Source organism: Salmo trutta, chromosome 29, assembly GCF_901001165.1.
Source record: "Salmo trutta chromosome 29, fSalTru1.1, whole genome shotgun sequence".
In the NCBI taxonomy this organism is placed as follows: Eukaryota; Metazoa; Chordata; class Actinopteri; order Salmoniformes; family Salmonidae; genus Salmo; species Salmo trutta.
In genome coordinates this window covers 43,605,217-43,622,763 of record NC_042985.1, presented here as the reverse complement: position 1 = coordinate 43,622,763, position 17,547 = coordinate 43,605,217, and the positions used below count along the sequence as shown (strand labels likewise).

The 17,547-nt window shown below is 40.0% G+C and overlaps 1 protein-coding gene across 4 annotated transcripts in view; it reads left to right on the top strand.

Annotated features, from left to right (window-relative positions):
• ogdha (oxoglutarate dehydrogenase a) overlaps nt 1-17,547 on the top strand; it is a 79,501-nt gene that overhangs the window by 10,685 nt on the left and 51,269 nt on the right. For all 4 annotated transcript variants that reach the window (XM_029722283.1, XM_029722281.1, XM_029722284.1 and 1 more), the window contains exon 2: nt 1,325-1,708. In XM_029722283.1, coding sequence (XP_029578143.1) covers nt 1,484-1,708 — 225 coding nt within the window. In that variant the 5' untranslated portion in view covers nt 1,325-1,483. The remainder of the gene's footprint in view (nt 1-1,324; nt 1,709-17,547) is intronic.

The window sequence follows — 17,547 nt, the reverse complement described above, 5'->3', positions numbered from 1 at the left end:
GGCCAAAAGGGTGTTTAGCATCCCCAGTCAGTGGCTCTGCAAGTGTAGAGAGGATATTATCCGCTGCTGGCCGGCTCTCCAGGCACCATCGCTTCAGCCTGAAGCCACAGACTGGCAAAACTTGTTTCTAAAAATGAATTCAAAGGCACTAACAAGTCATTTTTCGTTGAATTAGTATTTAATTATATTTAAGTCACAGCCTATATGCACAATTTTCACACCAAAAAAATCACTTTTAAAAATATTTATCGCTTATCATATTTTAAATTATTCTTTATTTTAACTAGTTTAAAATATATCGATAATTGTGCACATTTTCCATAATTTTCACCCTACTTATTAATTTACAAAGTACACAGATCAAGAATTTTATTCTGAAGGATTCCAAAAATCCATGACCCGGAAGTACTTAGTTATTCTTGCCTGCTTCACGGTGGTCCTGCTATGTTAGGTTACAAGTATGGATACGCTCAAAACATAGGTGTAGCTTCAGGAAGGGATACATGTTCTTGTAGATACAGGAAGACCACATATTGTTAAAATGGATTCTAAACTACCTTTTTTTGTTTACAGATAACATGTTCTCGCCAGCTATTTCTATACTAGCTAGCATGATGTCTAACTTGTCAAGAAGTAGCTAGCTAGCTAGCTAGCTAGCTAGCTAAGCATGCAGCTAACTTTGGCTAGCTTGTCACTCATGCGAGCAGGTTCCTGTATTTTCCCCTGACTGATTACCCTTACATCAATTTATCCTGCTAATGACAAGACAAACATGTCTGTCTAGAATAACACACCTTAGCTATCAGATAAACATAAGAATCCCTGTGTCCTTCACAGCCCACCCACACATTACTATTTTTACACAACTCACTGCTTAAATTGGCCATGTATTATTGCAAATGCCCAACAGTTCACATACAGCTGCACCGGCATAGTTGAGGCCAACCTGTGTATGTTGTCATGAGTAATGAAGATTCTGATGCTACACAACACATACTAGACTAACATTGCCAACACTCGCATTAACCAGAGCGCTCAGTCATCTCTTTGACCAGTAAAGCAAACGTAACATAGTTCAACATTGCATGCAGTATTCACATCCCTGGAGGATCAGTGATGACACTCATTAAATAGTACTTTCATGCCCTTAAAACCAATAATGCAATTTAATATTGACAGTTTTCATTACTCTTTGTATATGCAGGTGCTGGCTGTGACAAGGTTTGCTTTGCCCTGTTTTTTTTTAAATAATCAGGCTGTCCCTTTCACTCTTAACTCATTACACATTGCCTATATAATCACACAACCTCTCAATCTTTTGCAGGTTAGGAAACAAACACCGCTGACAAGTGAAAACCACAGGCTCTCTGGATAAAGTTTTCCTGTGGATCATTTGACTGCAGTTTGGTTGAAGTGAAAGGAGTGTCCATCCCACTCTGTGATTGTTTGGAGAGACAGGCGAGTTGTGTGCTAAAGGACTGCGATGCACCGCTTAAGGACTTGTGCTGCCCGGCTGCGGCCGCTGACAGCCTCTCAGACTGCTCAGAACTTTTCACAGCAGAGGCGTGCGGCCGTACCAAGGACTTTTCAGCCATTTAGGTGCTACACCGCACCTGTGGCTGCCGAGCCTTTCCTCAATGGAACAAGCTCCAATTATGTGGAGGAGATGTACTATTCATGGCTAGAGGACCCCAAGAGTGTTCATAAGGTAAGGCCCTTTACCCCCGGAGGAGTGGGGTGCTCTATGGGCATCTAGCTCCTATAGAGTGAGATGTTCCTGCACTTTCTGTCTGGGGCGGTTCTTTCGCAGTGTGAAATTCATGGGCAGATGCAGCTTTGTTAATAACACATCGACAATAATTAGCCCAGCATATGTGACTCACCACCTGGATTCGGTCTTATGTAGCAACATTTGAATTTCAGTTTTTTACATTGGATAAAAGCAGAAACTCAGAGCTACAAAATGGTTATCATACACTGCATTTGAGGAAACAATGGGAAAGTTATTGTGCTTTGAAAGTTGATCAACTCGTTATTGAGAGAACCGTCTTTCAATGTTTTGGTACTACTATTGGAGAGGAGAGCCCTTTGTCTACACCCATTCAGCATTGTTCACACCCTCTTTAGCCTTAGCCACACCCATCTCTTTGAGGGTTGATCCCACTCTTCTGTACAAACTTGCCAGCTTCTTCCAGACATCTGATAGAACAGCTAACTGAACATTACTCACTTTATCTGTGGTTTCGCGTTCAGAGTGCACACTGGACGCTCTGGCCAATAAGTAGGGTTGTTTTGAAAGCTCTGACGTCACAACTACAGTCAAGCACCTAAGCTAACATTGGCTAGCTACTTCCAGACACATAATGAGAGAACACCCCACTCTGACCGTTTTACTCGCCCTAGCAGAGCAGGTTAGGCTTTTTTCATGTTATCCAGAGCATTGGTGACTGTAACTGTGCTGTTGGCAGCAATTTAATTACGCTTTGTTGAGGAAGTTCACTGTCATCAGACATATTCAACGGGTGTTGAGCTTTCAAAAAGGCATCAGTTATTCTGCACTCTGGCACACTAAGACGAGTCTTTTGTTAAGAAATTTAGTTAGATAGCTAGCTAGGTAAACAATGAATCCCAACGCATGATGTTAGTTAGCAAGCCAGCCAGCCAACATTAGCTAGCTAACAGTACACTTTAACTTGAAATGAAAATACTTTGTCAAAATTAGGGTGGAGTCTTTTGTTAAGATATGTAGCCAGCTAGCTAAACAATGGACCATAATCACAACTCATGACGTTACTACCCTGCATGAATGCAGTTAGCTAACCAACCAGGTTCTATGGCTATAACTAGTTAAGCAAATGTGTCTGAGATGCAAAGCATAAGATCATACACATAACGTTAGCTAGCGACCCAGCCAGCTAATGTTAATTTGTTAACAGTACACTTGAAATTAAACCACTTTCTTTCAAAATTAGAAACATCTAAATATCTGAATCTTACCAGTATACATCATGGTTGGACGCCTCTCCTGTGATGCCATGCATGGTTGCCTTAGTTTTACGATGTTATCCAGACTGTTGTTTTTTCCATGTCCTTAAGCTATCATACTCGAATTCCACTTTCAAAACTCGGTTCTCCAGAAAGTGGAGAGCATACACATAACGTTAGCTAGCTAGCCAGCCAGCTAACCTTAGCTAGGTAACAGTACACTTTAACTTGACATTAGGTTTATGCAGTTCTACTATGCAGATTTTTTATTTTTTTAAAGCTGCGTTTGACACGATTACCTAAACATACTGACCAGCTCCAATAGACTGGATGCTACGTGGCAGACCAATCCAAACTTATCTCTCGGCATGTCCAGCCAATCATGGCTTGCGGGAAGGTTGAGCACTTTTTTTGCTCACTTTTTCTGTGGCTAAACCAGCTAGGCTCTTAATTTAACAATTTTATTCGTATGTACAGATGGCATACAAGTTTGATATTAAGGTTCACATGTTCGAGAAGGCATTTCTGCCAAAAAACACATTTTGATAAAATATGTTTTACTTTCAAACAGCTCTCCTGTGAAGTCATGACTTGCGACATATGCCTAGTTTCCTGAATCGGGTCACAGAGGTAATTATTTTTTTTGTTCATTTTAAAAACTGCTTGCAATACCAAGCAACAAAATATTTGTAGGCTACATTCCTAAATGTGCCCATTCCACATCTGTATTACACAGGTTTTTAATGTTTTGTTAAAACCTCTGGGATATCGACAACAGCCAGTGAAATTGCAGGGCGCCAAATTCAAAACAACTGAAATGTCATAATTAAAATTCCTCAAACATACAAGTATTATACACCATTTTAAAGATAAACTTCTTGTTAACCCAGCCACAGTGACTGATTTCAAAAAGGCTTTACGGCGAAAGCATACCATACGATTATGTTAGATCAGCGCCTAGTCACAAAAAAACATATAGCCATTTTCCAGCCAAATAGAGGAGTCACAAAAACCAGAAATATTGAAAATTAATCACTAACCTTTGATCTTCATCAGATGGCACTCATAGGACTTCATGTTACACAATACCTGTATGTTTTGTTCAATAAAGTTCATATTTATATCCAAAAATCTGTTTAGATTGGCGCGTTATGTTCAGTAATGTTTTGCCTACAAAACATCCGGTGATTTTGCAGAGAGCCACATCAATTTGCAGAAATACTCATCATAAACTTTGATGAAAGATACAAGTGTTATGCATAGGATTATAGATAAACTTCTCCTTAATGTAACCGCTGTGTCAGATTTCAATAAAACTTTAGTGAAAGCACACCATGCGATAATCTGAGTACAGCGCTCAGCCACCAAAACAAGCCATACAGATAACCGCCATGTTGTGGAGTCAACAGAAGTCAGAAATAGTGTTATAAATATTCACTTACCTTTGATCTTCATCGGAATGCAATCCCAGGAATCCCAGTTCCACAATAAATGTTTGTTTTGTTCGATAAAGTTCATCTTTATGTCCAAATACCTCCTTTTTGTTCGCGTTTAGTTCACTTCCAAATGCACAAGGCGCGGGCACTAAGTCCAGACAAACTCAAAAAAATTCCATTACAGTTTGTAGAAACATGTCAAATGATGTATAGAATCAATCTTTAGGATGTTTTTATCATAAATCTTCAATAATATTCCAACCGGACAATTCCTTTGTCTTCAGAAAGGAAAGGGAACGGAGCTCGCGCGATCAACAACTAAAGGCTTTCAGCTGAAGCAGTTACTGTGACTGGTCTTATTCGCTCCCCTTTCACAATAGAAGCCTGGAACAATGTTCTAAAGACTGTTGACATCTAGTGGAAGCCTTAGGAAGTGCAATCTGACCAAATTTACAATGTATATTGGATAGGCAATCACTTGAAAACCTACAACCTCAGATTTCCCACTTCCTGGTTGGATTTTTCTCAGGTTTTTGCCTGCCATATGAGTTCTGTTATACTCAGACATCATTCAAACAGTTTTAGAAACGTCAGTGTTTTCTATCCAAATCTACTAATAATATGCATATCCTAGATTCTGGGCCTGAGTAGCAGGCAGTTTACTCTGGGCACGCGTTTCATCCGGACGTGAGAATACTGCCCTCTACCCCAAAGAAGTTAAAGGCCCAGTGCAGTCAAAGTGAACTTCATGTTTTTTTTAAAATATATTTTCACACTGAGGTTGGAATAATACTGGAAAATGGAATACTGGAAATTTCAGCCTACTTCGATGGAATGAAGTTTTGGCGTTCCATGGTGACATCACCATGCAGGAAATTAGTTAAAGGTGAATTTTACCCTGGCTCTGCCACGGCGTTTAGTCCCTACTAAATTAGGAACATTACGTTTTTGTCATTAACATCTACTTTATCCAAACCCTAAGCTGGAACGAGCGCATCTTCATTTCACTGCTAGAATCGGGAAGTTTCGACTTCCTGTGTATGCGTCTGCTCATAGTGAACCACAAAGTCCAGCATTCGTAGAAACGACATTGTTTACTTAAAACAGCCAACACGCAATAATCTCAGAACTTCTCTAGGCATTTTATACGTTTTCGTTTTGTAACTTATTTTACCCCCTTTTTCTCACCAATTTCGTGATATCCAATTGGTAGTTCGTCTTGTCCCGTCGCTGCAGCTCCCGTGCGGACTAGGGAGAGGCGAAGGTCGAGAGCTGTGCGTCCCCCGAAACACGTCCCTGCCAAGCCGCACTGCATCTTGACACAACATTTGTTCCTTCTGGCTGTGCTAATTACAAATAAGCGCAAAAATGAGTTACCGTTCTACCTACCAGTGATTTACCCCAATGCTGCCAGTGGTTTTTCAGCTATCAAGAATGATGCTTATGGTGACCAAAGATTATCAGAAGTATTTTCAGGCTGAACAGATGGGGAATCCATTTCAACGAGACCTGAGAAGTGATGCGATGCATTTGTTTTCTCCCTTCAAAACGGAAATTTTCAATTACAGTAGAGGTAACATAACGTTAGCTGGACGAGGTAAATTAGCTAGCTAACGTTACAGTCCTGAAAGCCATCAGCTAAATCTTATAGCTAGATATCTTTTGAATACGCACTGAAAATCATTTTCGGGGCATGCCATGGTCGTCACTTCTAGACTGGTAGCTAGCTAGGTACCTACTGCAGAGTAAACATGTTTGTCTGTTTATTCTACTTTTGGGACTAACATTAGCTAGCTAACGTTAGAAAAAAAGAGTAACTCAATCTGGTAGCCATCTATTCCACACTTGTATGGAAAACGCTCTGTTACTAAAAAATTGATTTGTCGAAATAGCTAACTCGCTCTCGGTGTGTTGGTAGTAATGATAAATGGCTATGGGTGGTAAGTTGGTTCTTAGCTGGCTAGCAATCTTTCTGCTAATGTAGTGATGCTAACTACCTGATAATATTGAAATGTCCATGTTAGGTGTGCTAAGAGACAATTTAATGGAGATCAATACAATTAGATTTAAATTGTTTTTTCTTGTAGGTGGTACATAATTTGATTCCACCAGCATGTGTTTCCAACCCCTTGCTCTGCACAAGGGGAAGGTAAATGGGCAAAAATATTTACAAATTGACGACTAAGATGGCTCAATTACAGTAAGCATGGCATAAGCATGAATTGGGAAGCTTTTGCATGGGTTTGTGTTGTGGGGTTACAGCTAGTTAGATGTAGCTTGAGACCACAGCGTACCTTCCAGCCCAATTTAGTCTGCCCCTTTTCTCTTTTGATCTTTTCACTTTGTAAAACTCAGGTTATCTGGAGTCCTTCCACGGGCCCTGCTGAAAAATGCCCCAAAGCGGCAGCATTTTGTGTAATTGAGTCTGAGGGTACACACCTTGCGGTTAGGGAGCACAAGGTTGTGAGACAAAAATTTGCAAGGGACACTGTCAAGACTACAACCACTTCATTCTTCTCTCTGGGGGCTCCCGAGTGGCGCAGCGGTCTAAGGCACTGCATCACAGTGGTAGGGGCGTCACAACAGACCCTGGTTCAATTCCAGGTTGTATCACAACCAGCCATGATTGGGAGTCCCATAGGACGGCGCACAATTGGCCCTGCATCGAACGGTTTAGGGTTTGGCCGGGCTAGGCCGTCAATGTAAATAAGTATTTGTTCTTAACTGACTTGCCTAGTTAAATAAAAGAAAAAATATATGTATATTCTCAAAACACAATACAAAGGCACGTCTACAAAAATCCCCTGCTACTATTGAAAAGAAGGATCTGTCAAAGTCATTGGGCAGGGGGAGGTTTACAGGTCTTTGAGGTGAAGAAGGGGGTTGTGGTTGTACTTAGACACTATTGTTGTGAATGAGAACGATTGAAAGGTGCCATTTCTCCTCAATCTACCATACACAACAATGCATTCAACTGCCATAATGTTGCTGGATCCCAGGAAGAGTAGCTGCTGCCTTGGCAGGAGCTAATGGGATCCTTAATAAATACAAATACATACTGTTTAAGAACTGCACTACTAAGACTTTTCACACCTTCTGCAGCCCCCCAGCCCATTCACTTTGTTGAATGATCTTTCCTCTCAAAAGCAGCTGCCAATGTCCCTCATTGTCCCTAAACAATACACTAGTCTCTCTAAACACTTAGGTCCCAATCGGTTGACACATTTACCAACAATGGTGTGTTGCCCTACGTCCCTTCCACAGAAAGTGTAAAACGGTACCAACACAAACATGTCTTTCCAGGGGACGTGCATTACCAGCGAATCTTCTGGGAGAGGTCCAAACAGTTTGTGGTTAAGATCTACGAGCCCTACACCACTTCCGGCAGTCTTATCCAGCTGGCTGTACACCACAGACGGGACATGACCATTCCCCTAAGCACTCTGCTTCCACAGCCCACCATGCCAAACACCATTGCCAGTTTACCGAAGCTGGATAAAGGACCATAAAATAAATATGGATATTTTCGATCAAACCTCAAAATGTGCCTGCCTTTATGGATTCACACAATATATTTATGTGAACTGTACAGGGCTCTGTAGCATCAACCAGAAGTTGGTTTCAGATATATCCAAATGTTGATTTGTCAATCTAAAATACAGGAGTGTATAATATTTAATGACTCAAAAAATACAGGAAAGGCTCTGTTTGGTGTAACGCAGAGAATTTTCTACCATCCTTAGCTTGGCGATGCAGTCGTTGTCCTCGATTAGAGGAAACTGGAGTCTAGATGTCTGTGTCCAGTTGCAGGGGGTCCATTTGAATTTAGAAAATGCTCAATTATTAACATGCTTTTTTTGTTGCTCCATGAAGTAATCCGTCAGTCTACGCCGAGGATGATAACCACATCGCCAGTAATGGATACCAAAAATCTTTGGTTAAATCACATCTGGTGTTAAATCACAGCTGTAGCTAAGATAACTGTTGATCAGCAGATGATGGGGAGAGGTGGTCATGATGAAATTGCTATTCCAAAGAAACACATTAAGTTCAGGCAACACTTGTAAAGCTGTTGGAGTGTTGTCATGATCAAGGTGCCATTCAGCTCCTCTCGAGTCATCATCTGCTTGAAGTCCAGCATGTCCAGTCCATCGAGAGGGATACAGTTCACGGGATACAGTTCTGCTACAATGACACATGCAGGCAAAGGAATTATGTTTCTCTCCAAGAATCCACTCCAGAAAGAATCCCAGTCACCACACGTTGTAGTCTGTAAGACTGCAAGCATAACAACATTAGAGTAGACAAGTTGAACATATGTAGGCACAGGGATTACATTTAGAACAATATGTAGCCTAATAGAAAGAAATATGGCATAACCCTGAAACTTTGCACAGTGACGAGACCCTACAACCGTACCTAGGTAAGTAGGTAGTCAGTATCTAGCTACAGCCATGTTTAACAGGCATATTTTTTATAGTAGTATCAATTTATCAGTTTGAGATTTACAACAGTTAAATTGTTGTATTGTTTCTCCTCACTCACTTTTAGCTACAAAACTTTGCTTGCTGCATTGTCAATAATTGTTATTTACATCTGTTTGGAATCCTATCTTGCGTCATGCCTATAATTTTGTGATTTTTGAATGCATCCATGGGCATAACCATTGTCAACCCATGTCAATTATGTTACATAGCTAGCTAGTAAAACTATTTACATTTGATGATATGCATATTTGCTATAAAGTTACAAACCGGAGGCCTGGCTCATAGTAACAAGTTAGCATGACTGGAGTTGGCTAATGTTTGCTGGTAAACCTAGCTTTAGGTGTCTGTAACGTTATAGCTTGCTATTTTGTAGTCTTCTCTACAACTAAAAATAGGTTTTACAATAGCGATACAGTAGATCTCCAATTTGTAAACCTCTTCTATTTTAGTCATAGGGCTACCTGTAGTTGTTTAGCTGACTTAGCTAAGTTAGCAAACAGAACAATTATTTGATTTCCCCCCACTGTAACATGCTAGCCAGCGATACACAATATGGGTTTCAATAGATAAACTAAAGTTAGGTGGCTTGCAGGAAAAATAATTTACTAAACTAGCCACCATATTTGCCCTCTTGGTACTGGCATCAGCTGAGCTTCTCGCTAAATAAAATGCATGGTTTTGGATCCTCTATTCTAGTTGAACCATGTATGGTTGAATGTCAAACATGTATTTTTTTTTTTTGCTTCATCAAATTTGTGTTGATGAGAGGAATCACTTGAAGCTGTTGTCTGTTCAGTTTTGCCCAAAAGATTGTTAGTGTCCGCCCCCATTCAAAAAATCCTGCCTTGGGGAGGGAAGGGGCCACAGACGCCCCACACCAGTTGTAGTCTTTTAGAGCCTGGAGCAGCAGAGCTTTTTTATCAGCCCCATGGAGTGAATCCTTACCACCGCTACATCAGGCTATCAGCGGAGCCTTGTCTGGCATCAAAGTTCATTCAGCCTCATTTACTCTCTTTTTAAAAACCATGGCTGATTTTGCTTAAATAAATGTTTTTTTTTTTACTTACTCCTTTTGGATTTGTGTAACTCGATAAGAACTGCATTCTCCTTCAATAATAACGAATGCCGGCATGACTTTTGAACCATACACACACACACACATTACATTTATGTTCAGTAAATTTGTTTGATATTATACAATTTAACACTGCTCTAAGTATAAGCAAGTGCAAGCAAACGATCTGCGACAAGATAGGCCTTTGTTCAGCACTTTAAAAATGAACACCGACAGAAATTCAGAGATGTTAGTTCAGATAAGCTGTTGAGGCCTTAACTGTACAGTCATGGCCAAAAGTTTTGACAATGACCCAAATATTAATTTTCACAAAGTCTGCTGCCTCTCACGGAACCCAAACTGGCTGCGCTCGTGTGCCATCGTGCATAAATGTATTTTGTCCCCCGACACCAAACGCGATCGACACGCAGATTAAAATATCAAAACAAACTCCTAACCAATTACATTAATTTGGGGACAGGTCGAAAAGCATTAAACATGTATGGCAATTTTGCTAGGTAGCTTGCACATGCTAGCTAATTTGTCCTTGGATATAAACATTGAGTTGTTGTTTTACCTGAAATGCACAAGGTCCTCTACTCCGACAATTAATCCACACATAAAACGGTCAACCCAACCGTTTCTAGTCATCTCTCCTCCTTCCAGGCTTTTTCATCTTTGAACTTATATGGTGATTGGCATCTAAACTTTCATAGTATTACCACGACAACCGGCAAAACAGTTCGTCTTTCAATCACCCACATAGGTATAACCAATGAGGAGATGGCACGTGTGTACCTGCTTCTATAAACCAATGAGATGGGAGAGGCAGGACTTGCAGCGCGATCTGTGTCAGAAATAGGAATGACTTCTATTTTAGCCCTTGGCAAAGGAGACGCTCGTTGTCGCAATAATTGAATAACATTCTAAATTTATTTTGCAACGCTCGCGCACGTGACGTGTCCGGTTTGGTCAGCATATCAGTGTCTTTTAGATATTTTTGTCAGATGTTACTATGGAATACTGAAGTATAATTACAAGCATTTCATAAATTACATGAAGTTGATGCAAAGAGTCAATATTTGCAGTGTTGACCCTTCATTTTCAAGACCTCTGCAATCTGCCCTGGCATGCTGTCAATTAACTTCTGGGCCACATCCTGACTGATGGCAGCCCGTTCTTGCATAATCAATGCTTGGAGTTTGTGGGTTTTTGTTTGTCCATCCGCCTCTTGAGGATTGACCACAAGTTCTCAATGGAATTAAGGTCTGGGGAGTTTCCTGACTATGGACCCAAAATATCAACGTTTTGTTCCCTGAGCCACTTAGTTATCACTTTTGCCTTAAGGCAAGGTGCTCCATGCTGGAAAAGGCATTGTTCGTCACCAAACTGTTCCTGGATTGTTGGGAGAAGTTGCTCTCGGAGGATGTTGTTGGTACCATTCTTTATTCATGGCTGTGTTCTTAGGCAAAATTGTGAGTGAGCCCACTCCCTTGGCTGAGAAGCAACCCCACACATGAATGGTCTCAGGATGCTTTACTGTTGGCATAACACAGGACTGATGGTAGCGCTCACCTTGTCTTCTCCGGACAAGCTTCTTTCCGGATGCTCCAAACAATCTGAAAGGGGATTCATCAGAGAAAATGACTTTACCCCAGTCCTCAGCAGTCCAATCCCTGTACCTGAATATTAGTCTGTCCCTGATATTTTTCCTGGAGAGAAGTGGGTTCTTTGTTGCCCTTCTTGACACCAGGCCATCCTCCAAAAGTCTTCGCATCACTGTGCGTGCAGATGCACTCACACCTGCCTGCTGCCATTCCTTAGCAAGCTCTGTACTGGTGGTGCCCCGATCCCGCAGCTGAATCAACTTTAGGAGACGGCCCTGCCGCTTGCTGGACTTTCTTGGGCGCCCTGAAGCCTTCTTCACAACAATTGAACCGCTCTCCTTGAAGTTTGTGAAGATCCGATAAATGGTTGATTTACGTGCAATCTTACTGGCAGCAATATCATTTCCTGTGAAGCCCTTTTTGTGCAAAGCAATGATGACGGCACGTGTTTCCTTGCAGGTAACCATGGTTGACAGAGAGGAACAATGATTCCAAGCACCGCCCTCCTTTTGAAGCTTCCAGTCTGTTATTCAAACTCAATCAGCATGACGGAGTGATCTCCAGCCTTGTCCTCGTCAACACTCACACCTGTGTTAACGAGAGAATCACTGACATTATGTCAGCTGGTCCTTTTGTGGCAGGGCTGAAATGCAGTGGAAATGTTTTTTGGGGATTCAGTTCATTTGCATGGCCAAGAGGGACTTTGCAATTAATTGTAATTCATCTGATCACTCTTCATAACATTCTGGATTATTTGCAAATTGCCATCATACAAACTGAGGCAGCAGACTTTGTGAAAAATAATATTTGTCATTCTCAACTTTTGGCCATGACTGTACAGTTCTTAAGTCACCACACAGTGAGAGACCGAGATGCGGTTAGCCTACCGTTTTGAAGTATTTTATTAGGCTTATGTTGGGTCGTGTCTTTAGTATCCTTAATGTGATGACATGCTATTTTATCAAATCGATTACCTAATGTTTAATTGACTATATGATTGAATTAAATCATGCAACAATTAACTCATTAATAACCTGGGGCACCACGGATTAAGTTTATTTAAAGAGTTACGTCTTCCGAATGAACTCTTAGATCTAAGATCTCTTGCATTTCAGTCATCGATCAGTCATTAATTATTCTTTACCTTCTATCAGTCTCAACCAAGAATTTTACGACATTCAGATATCTGCATGAACCCTAGTTTCCATAATGAATCAGCCATATACATTGGCTTAATTATTTATTTACTAACTAAATAATCACACACAATTACATAACAAACAGATATTGGTTACTAACAATGACAAATGTCCCTAGTGTGCTATGTCGATATGACGGCTTGGGAAGGGGGTGTGGACCTCTCAAGAACGGGAAACTCCTTGCTTATAACTACACTCAGAAATTGCTAATACTCTCGCAATATCAACTGGAGTTACATAAGTCTATTACTGAACTTTCACTGGTAAACATGGTTACAGACCCAACAACATTTTACTATTCCCTCGTGGAGAGAAGCACATGAGCTAATCATGGGGCGGCAGGGTAGCCTAGTGGTTAGAGCTTTGGGCTAGTAACCGAAAGGTTGCAAGTTCGACTCCCCGAGCTGACAAGGTACAAATCTGTCGTTCAGCCCCTGAACAAGGCAGTTAACCCAGTGTTCCTAGGCCATCATTGAAAATAAGAATTTGTTCTTAACTGACTTGCCTAGTTAAATAAAGGTAAAAATAATACACAAAGTATGCAAAACAGTGAAATGCATCATTCCAACATTGCCTAATACTGAGACCTAAATAAGCAATTTTACAATTGAGATGTGCAAACTATGGCATAAGAGAACGATGAGTGGATACTAAAGGTAAGCCGTAATTTCAATTAAGACCTTAATGAGCGAGCTAAGACGGACGATAAGCCTATTTGTTTAGCACTTTTGAAATGGACAGTGAAACGTAGGCTAAATAATGGGGGCGTATAAGCAGACAATGAAAGCCTTTATAATATTAGATGACATTTCTCTAAAACTTACTGAAGGCTACATGTGCACCACCAAGTCAGAACAGTAGGCTAAGTTCTAAGGGGGAGAGGGGTCAAATTCTTAGGGTAAGACAAATGGGCTACTAACAGCTTACTACAGAACATACACACAGTACTACTTTCTTAGCTACAGTATACATATCTTCCTGGCATATCACATAATTTATGCAGAAGCATACAAGACACAGGCCTATTTTTGTACTCACTGTTTTGCTGTGTTCACTTGAACAGGAAGGTGGCGCAGCGGGGGGGGAAAGATGTTGAATCATGATGTCAGTGATCTTCAGGTCGGAAAGTCAGAGTTCTAGAAAGAGACCCAAGTTCCGGACTTGGAATTCCGAGTTGGAAGACAGTTCAAAACGTACTTTCTTTTCTGAGGTCCCAGTTGTTTTTAACGTGGCAGAAGTCATGCTGGATTGATAGCATGGCCAATGTATTCAACATTTTATGGCCCATGGTGTTGTGTGAATGTTGGTTTTAAGCTTGGAAAAGATACCCTTTCAGACAGAAGTTTTAAATCCTTAAACCCAGACTTGGACCACACACCCTCCCCACTGAATAGCCGGCAGGGGAAGCAAAATAGTGATTGTTTTTCAATGCTTGCAGTTTATGGCCGAGGAGCACCTATACATTCGGTCTATAATTCTCTTCATATGATAAGGATTTGCTAGTAAATTGTTGATGCGATTCATGACTGCTTGTCTAGCTAGCTTGCTAACTAAGATTTTAAAAGTATGAGGTTGACCTACTTTGACATCAGTCCTATCAAAGCAACGGTAGATACAACATGATTTGACAATTTAATCTGTGGCCAAAGACCTTGAGCCTTCTTGGATGGGCACTTCTAATATAAATCTTTGGCAGCAGACAAGGGGGCTAGAACTGCCTAGCTCTTCCTATAGATTATGTGGTGATGTAGTGTCCCCTTGAGCATTGGCGAAAATCTGATATCAACTTTGGAGGGGACAATTTCATGAAATTTTCTCAAGAGCAATTCCTGAGGGGGACACCAAAAGTAGTGCTGTAACACATAGCCTACATTGTAATATGGTAAATGTATATTGAGGAACCAAAGAAATAAGGTGTTTGCTGTACTCCTAACTACCGGTACCCAAAACTACACAACTAATCACAACAGCAATACCATTACCTTTAACAAATCTTAGATCACTCACCAGTTTAAGTTGAGAGTGGGGGTATCCATGGCATTTTCCAATTATGTTCCTATTTTACAAGTCAAAAAAATTTAGAACCTTTCATAATGTTGCCAAACAAAGACTCAACAAACTTACCTGAGACTCCCTGTCTCTGCCAGTCTGTCCCTGCATAGCTGTCCCCAACTCTGCTGTCTGTGTGCCATCTGTTGCCTGCTCTGCCTAATGACATCATTGTGAAACATTTCCATTAGAATTTCATTTCTTTCTTATGAACATTTTATCAACTAGTCTTTGAGATATTACTAGGGTTCTTACTATGCGTTTTGGTGTATTGAAAAATACTCTGATGTCCGTCTTTTATTTTTCTGCCATTTTTCTACCTGGCTGGCTACACACACAGTGTGTAGGTTATTTACAGTAGGAGATGGGCTTCTATCATATTCAATCATTCTATTTGGGCTTCGATCTAAAAGGTAGCTAGCAAATGTGAAACGGATTAAAATGATTAGAGTTGACAGCTGTATGAGTTCACCATTTACACAACATATGCTGCAACCTTTTGTAATCTTAATGGTTTGTTTCATATTGGCTGGCTTCCATCAATAGCTGAATTTGCAAAGCTAGAGAGCACCAATTCAGTTTCAGTGGTGTTTGCTATAATCTTTGCTACCCGGGTTAAATAAAGGTGAAATAAAATAAATAAATAAAAGTTCCCTTGCGACAATTTAGCTTTTGCAACGAGACCATTAAATATATTTAAGACAATGGTAGAAGAGAGTGTAGTTCTGTTCAGTTTGGATTTCAGTTTATCGCTAACCTTATCACAGGGACTTTGAAGCACTAACTTACATCATCTGCATGCTAATTCCATCTTTGACGACGCCACATAAATGGAATAGGTACTAGCTAGCTTAATAGTTAATATTTGCACGCTAGCTCTGCATATTCAGCTAGTGTGTGTGCGCGATTGACTGGATTAACCTCACGTCAGTTACGTAGCAAGCTAAGGAACTGGCAGTGGATCAAACCATTGTGAGGCAAAGGGTGGGGGGGTTGCAATCTTTTGAAACTTAAAAACGCGCTATTACGTGTCTATAATCAGCACAATTGCTTTCATTGCGTATTATTAATATTATTTAAATTACATAGTTATGTTTCAGTGATATATTGGGGGGGACAAATCATATTTTTCCCAGGATGGGGGGGTCGTGTCCCCCCCGGGATTTCCGCCCTTGCCATTGAGTAAGAACACTGATTGATTCAATCACTACGCAACTAGAGAAGATTACCAAAGCCTACACTCTGTGCTTTTGCTGCCTGTCACTCCACCACAGAAAGCACTGAGCTAAGCTGAAACGCATGCATTTTGGATCTGCCTTACTCAGAGACCATGTTTGTATGCGGCTTTATTAACTCGAGGAGTATTAGTATTTTTCTTAATGTTTGCAAACAGACATGTCTTGTAGCCCATTCCAGCCTTGTGTAGGTTTACAATCTTGTCCCTGACATCCTTGGAGAGCTCTTTGGTCTTGGCCATGGTGGAGAGTTTGGAATCTGATTGATTGATTGCTTCTGTGGACAGGTGTCTTTTATGCAGGTAACAATCTGAGATTAGGAGCACTCCCTTTAAGAGTGTGCTCCTAATCTCAGCTCGTTACCTGTATAAAAGACACCTGGGAGCCAGAAATCTTTCTGATTGAGAGGGGGTCAAATACTTATTTCCCTCATTTAAAATGCAAATCAATTTATAATATTTTTGACATGTGTTTTTCTGGATATTTTTGTTGTTATTCTGTCTCTCACTGTTCAAATAAACCTAACATTAAAATTATAGACTGATAATTTCTTTGTCAGTGGGCAAACATACAAAATATAAATAAATATATATATATATATATATATATATATATATATATATATATATATATATATATATATATATATATATATATTTATTTATTTATTTATTTATTTATTTATTATTATTATTTGCAACAATGTATAACCTATTTTCACTTTGTCATTATGGGGTGTATTGTGTGTAGATTGGTTGAGGAAATAATTACATGTAATCCATTTTAGAATAAGGCTGTAACAACAAAGTATGGAAAAAGTCAATGGGTCTGAATTCTTTGAATGCGCTGTAGATTTAAGTTGTCCGAATGGACAAGTAAAGAAAATCACTTCAAAATCACGATCGAACATTTTACATCAATCATTTTCACATCTATTTTCCATGTACATGAAAAAAGCCAACATGTCAGTGCAGCCTAGGTAATATGCATATTGGTTACAGCCTCATGTCCAAACTGATGCTGAGATGGAGGCACCAGAAAATGTTGCCAAACTTTAGTTAGGTTTTTAATTATATACCTATAGGACAAATGTCATTCATGTTTGACAAATATAATGAAGGATACTGAACATTAACTTCTAAAGGCTTGATTGTGTCGATATAATCGAGGCACGATTCGTTCAGATCAAATGGTCACAAGAACGGAGTGTGAAGGAAAGTGCCTGTTGTGCACCACACATCTCCCACCTTGAATCTTAGCGTAGGCGGTCAGCATTTTAAACTAGTAAACCTGAAACTTAATTGTTTAAAACCTGGACATTTTGTCATTTTTATGAAGCATGTCTTAGCCATAATGCAACCATAGAAATGTTGAGGGAAAACATTTTTATAAACACTTAATATACTTTTGAAACCAGTGTTTTTGGCTTTCATTTGGTTTCCCAAAAATCTACATTTAAAACGTTTCACATTGAAAGTCGTGTTTTTTTTTTTTG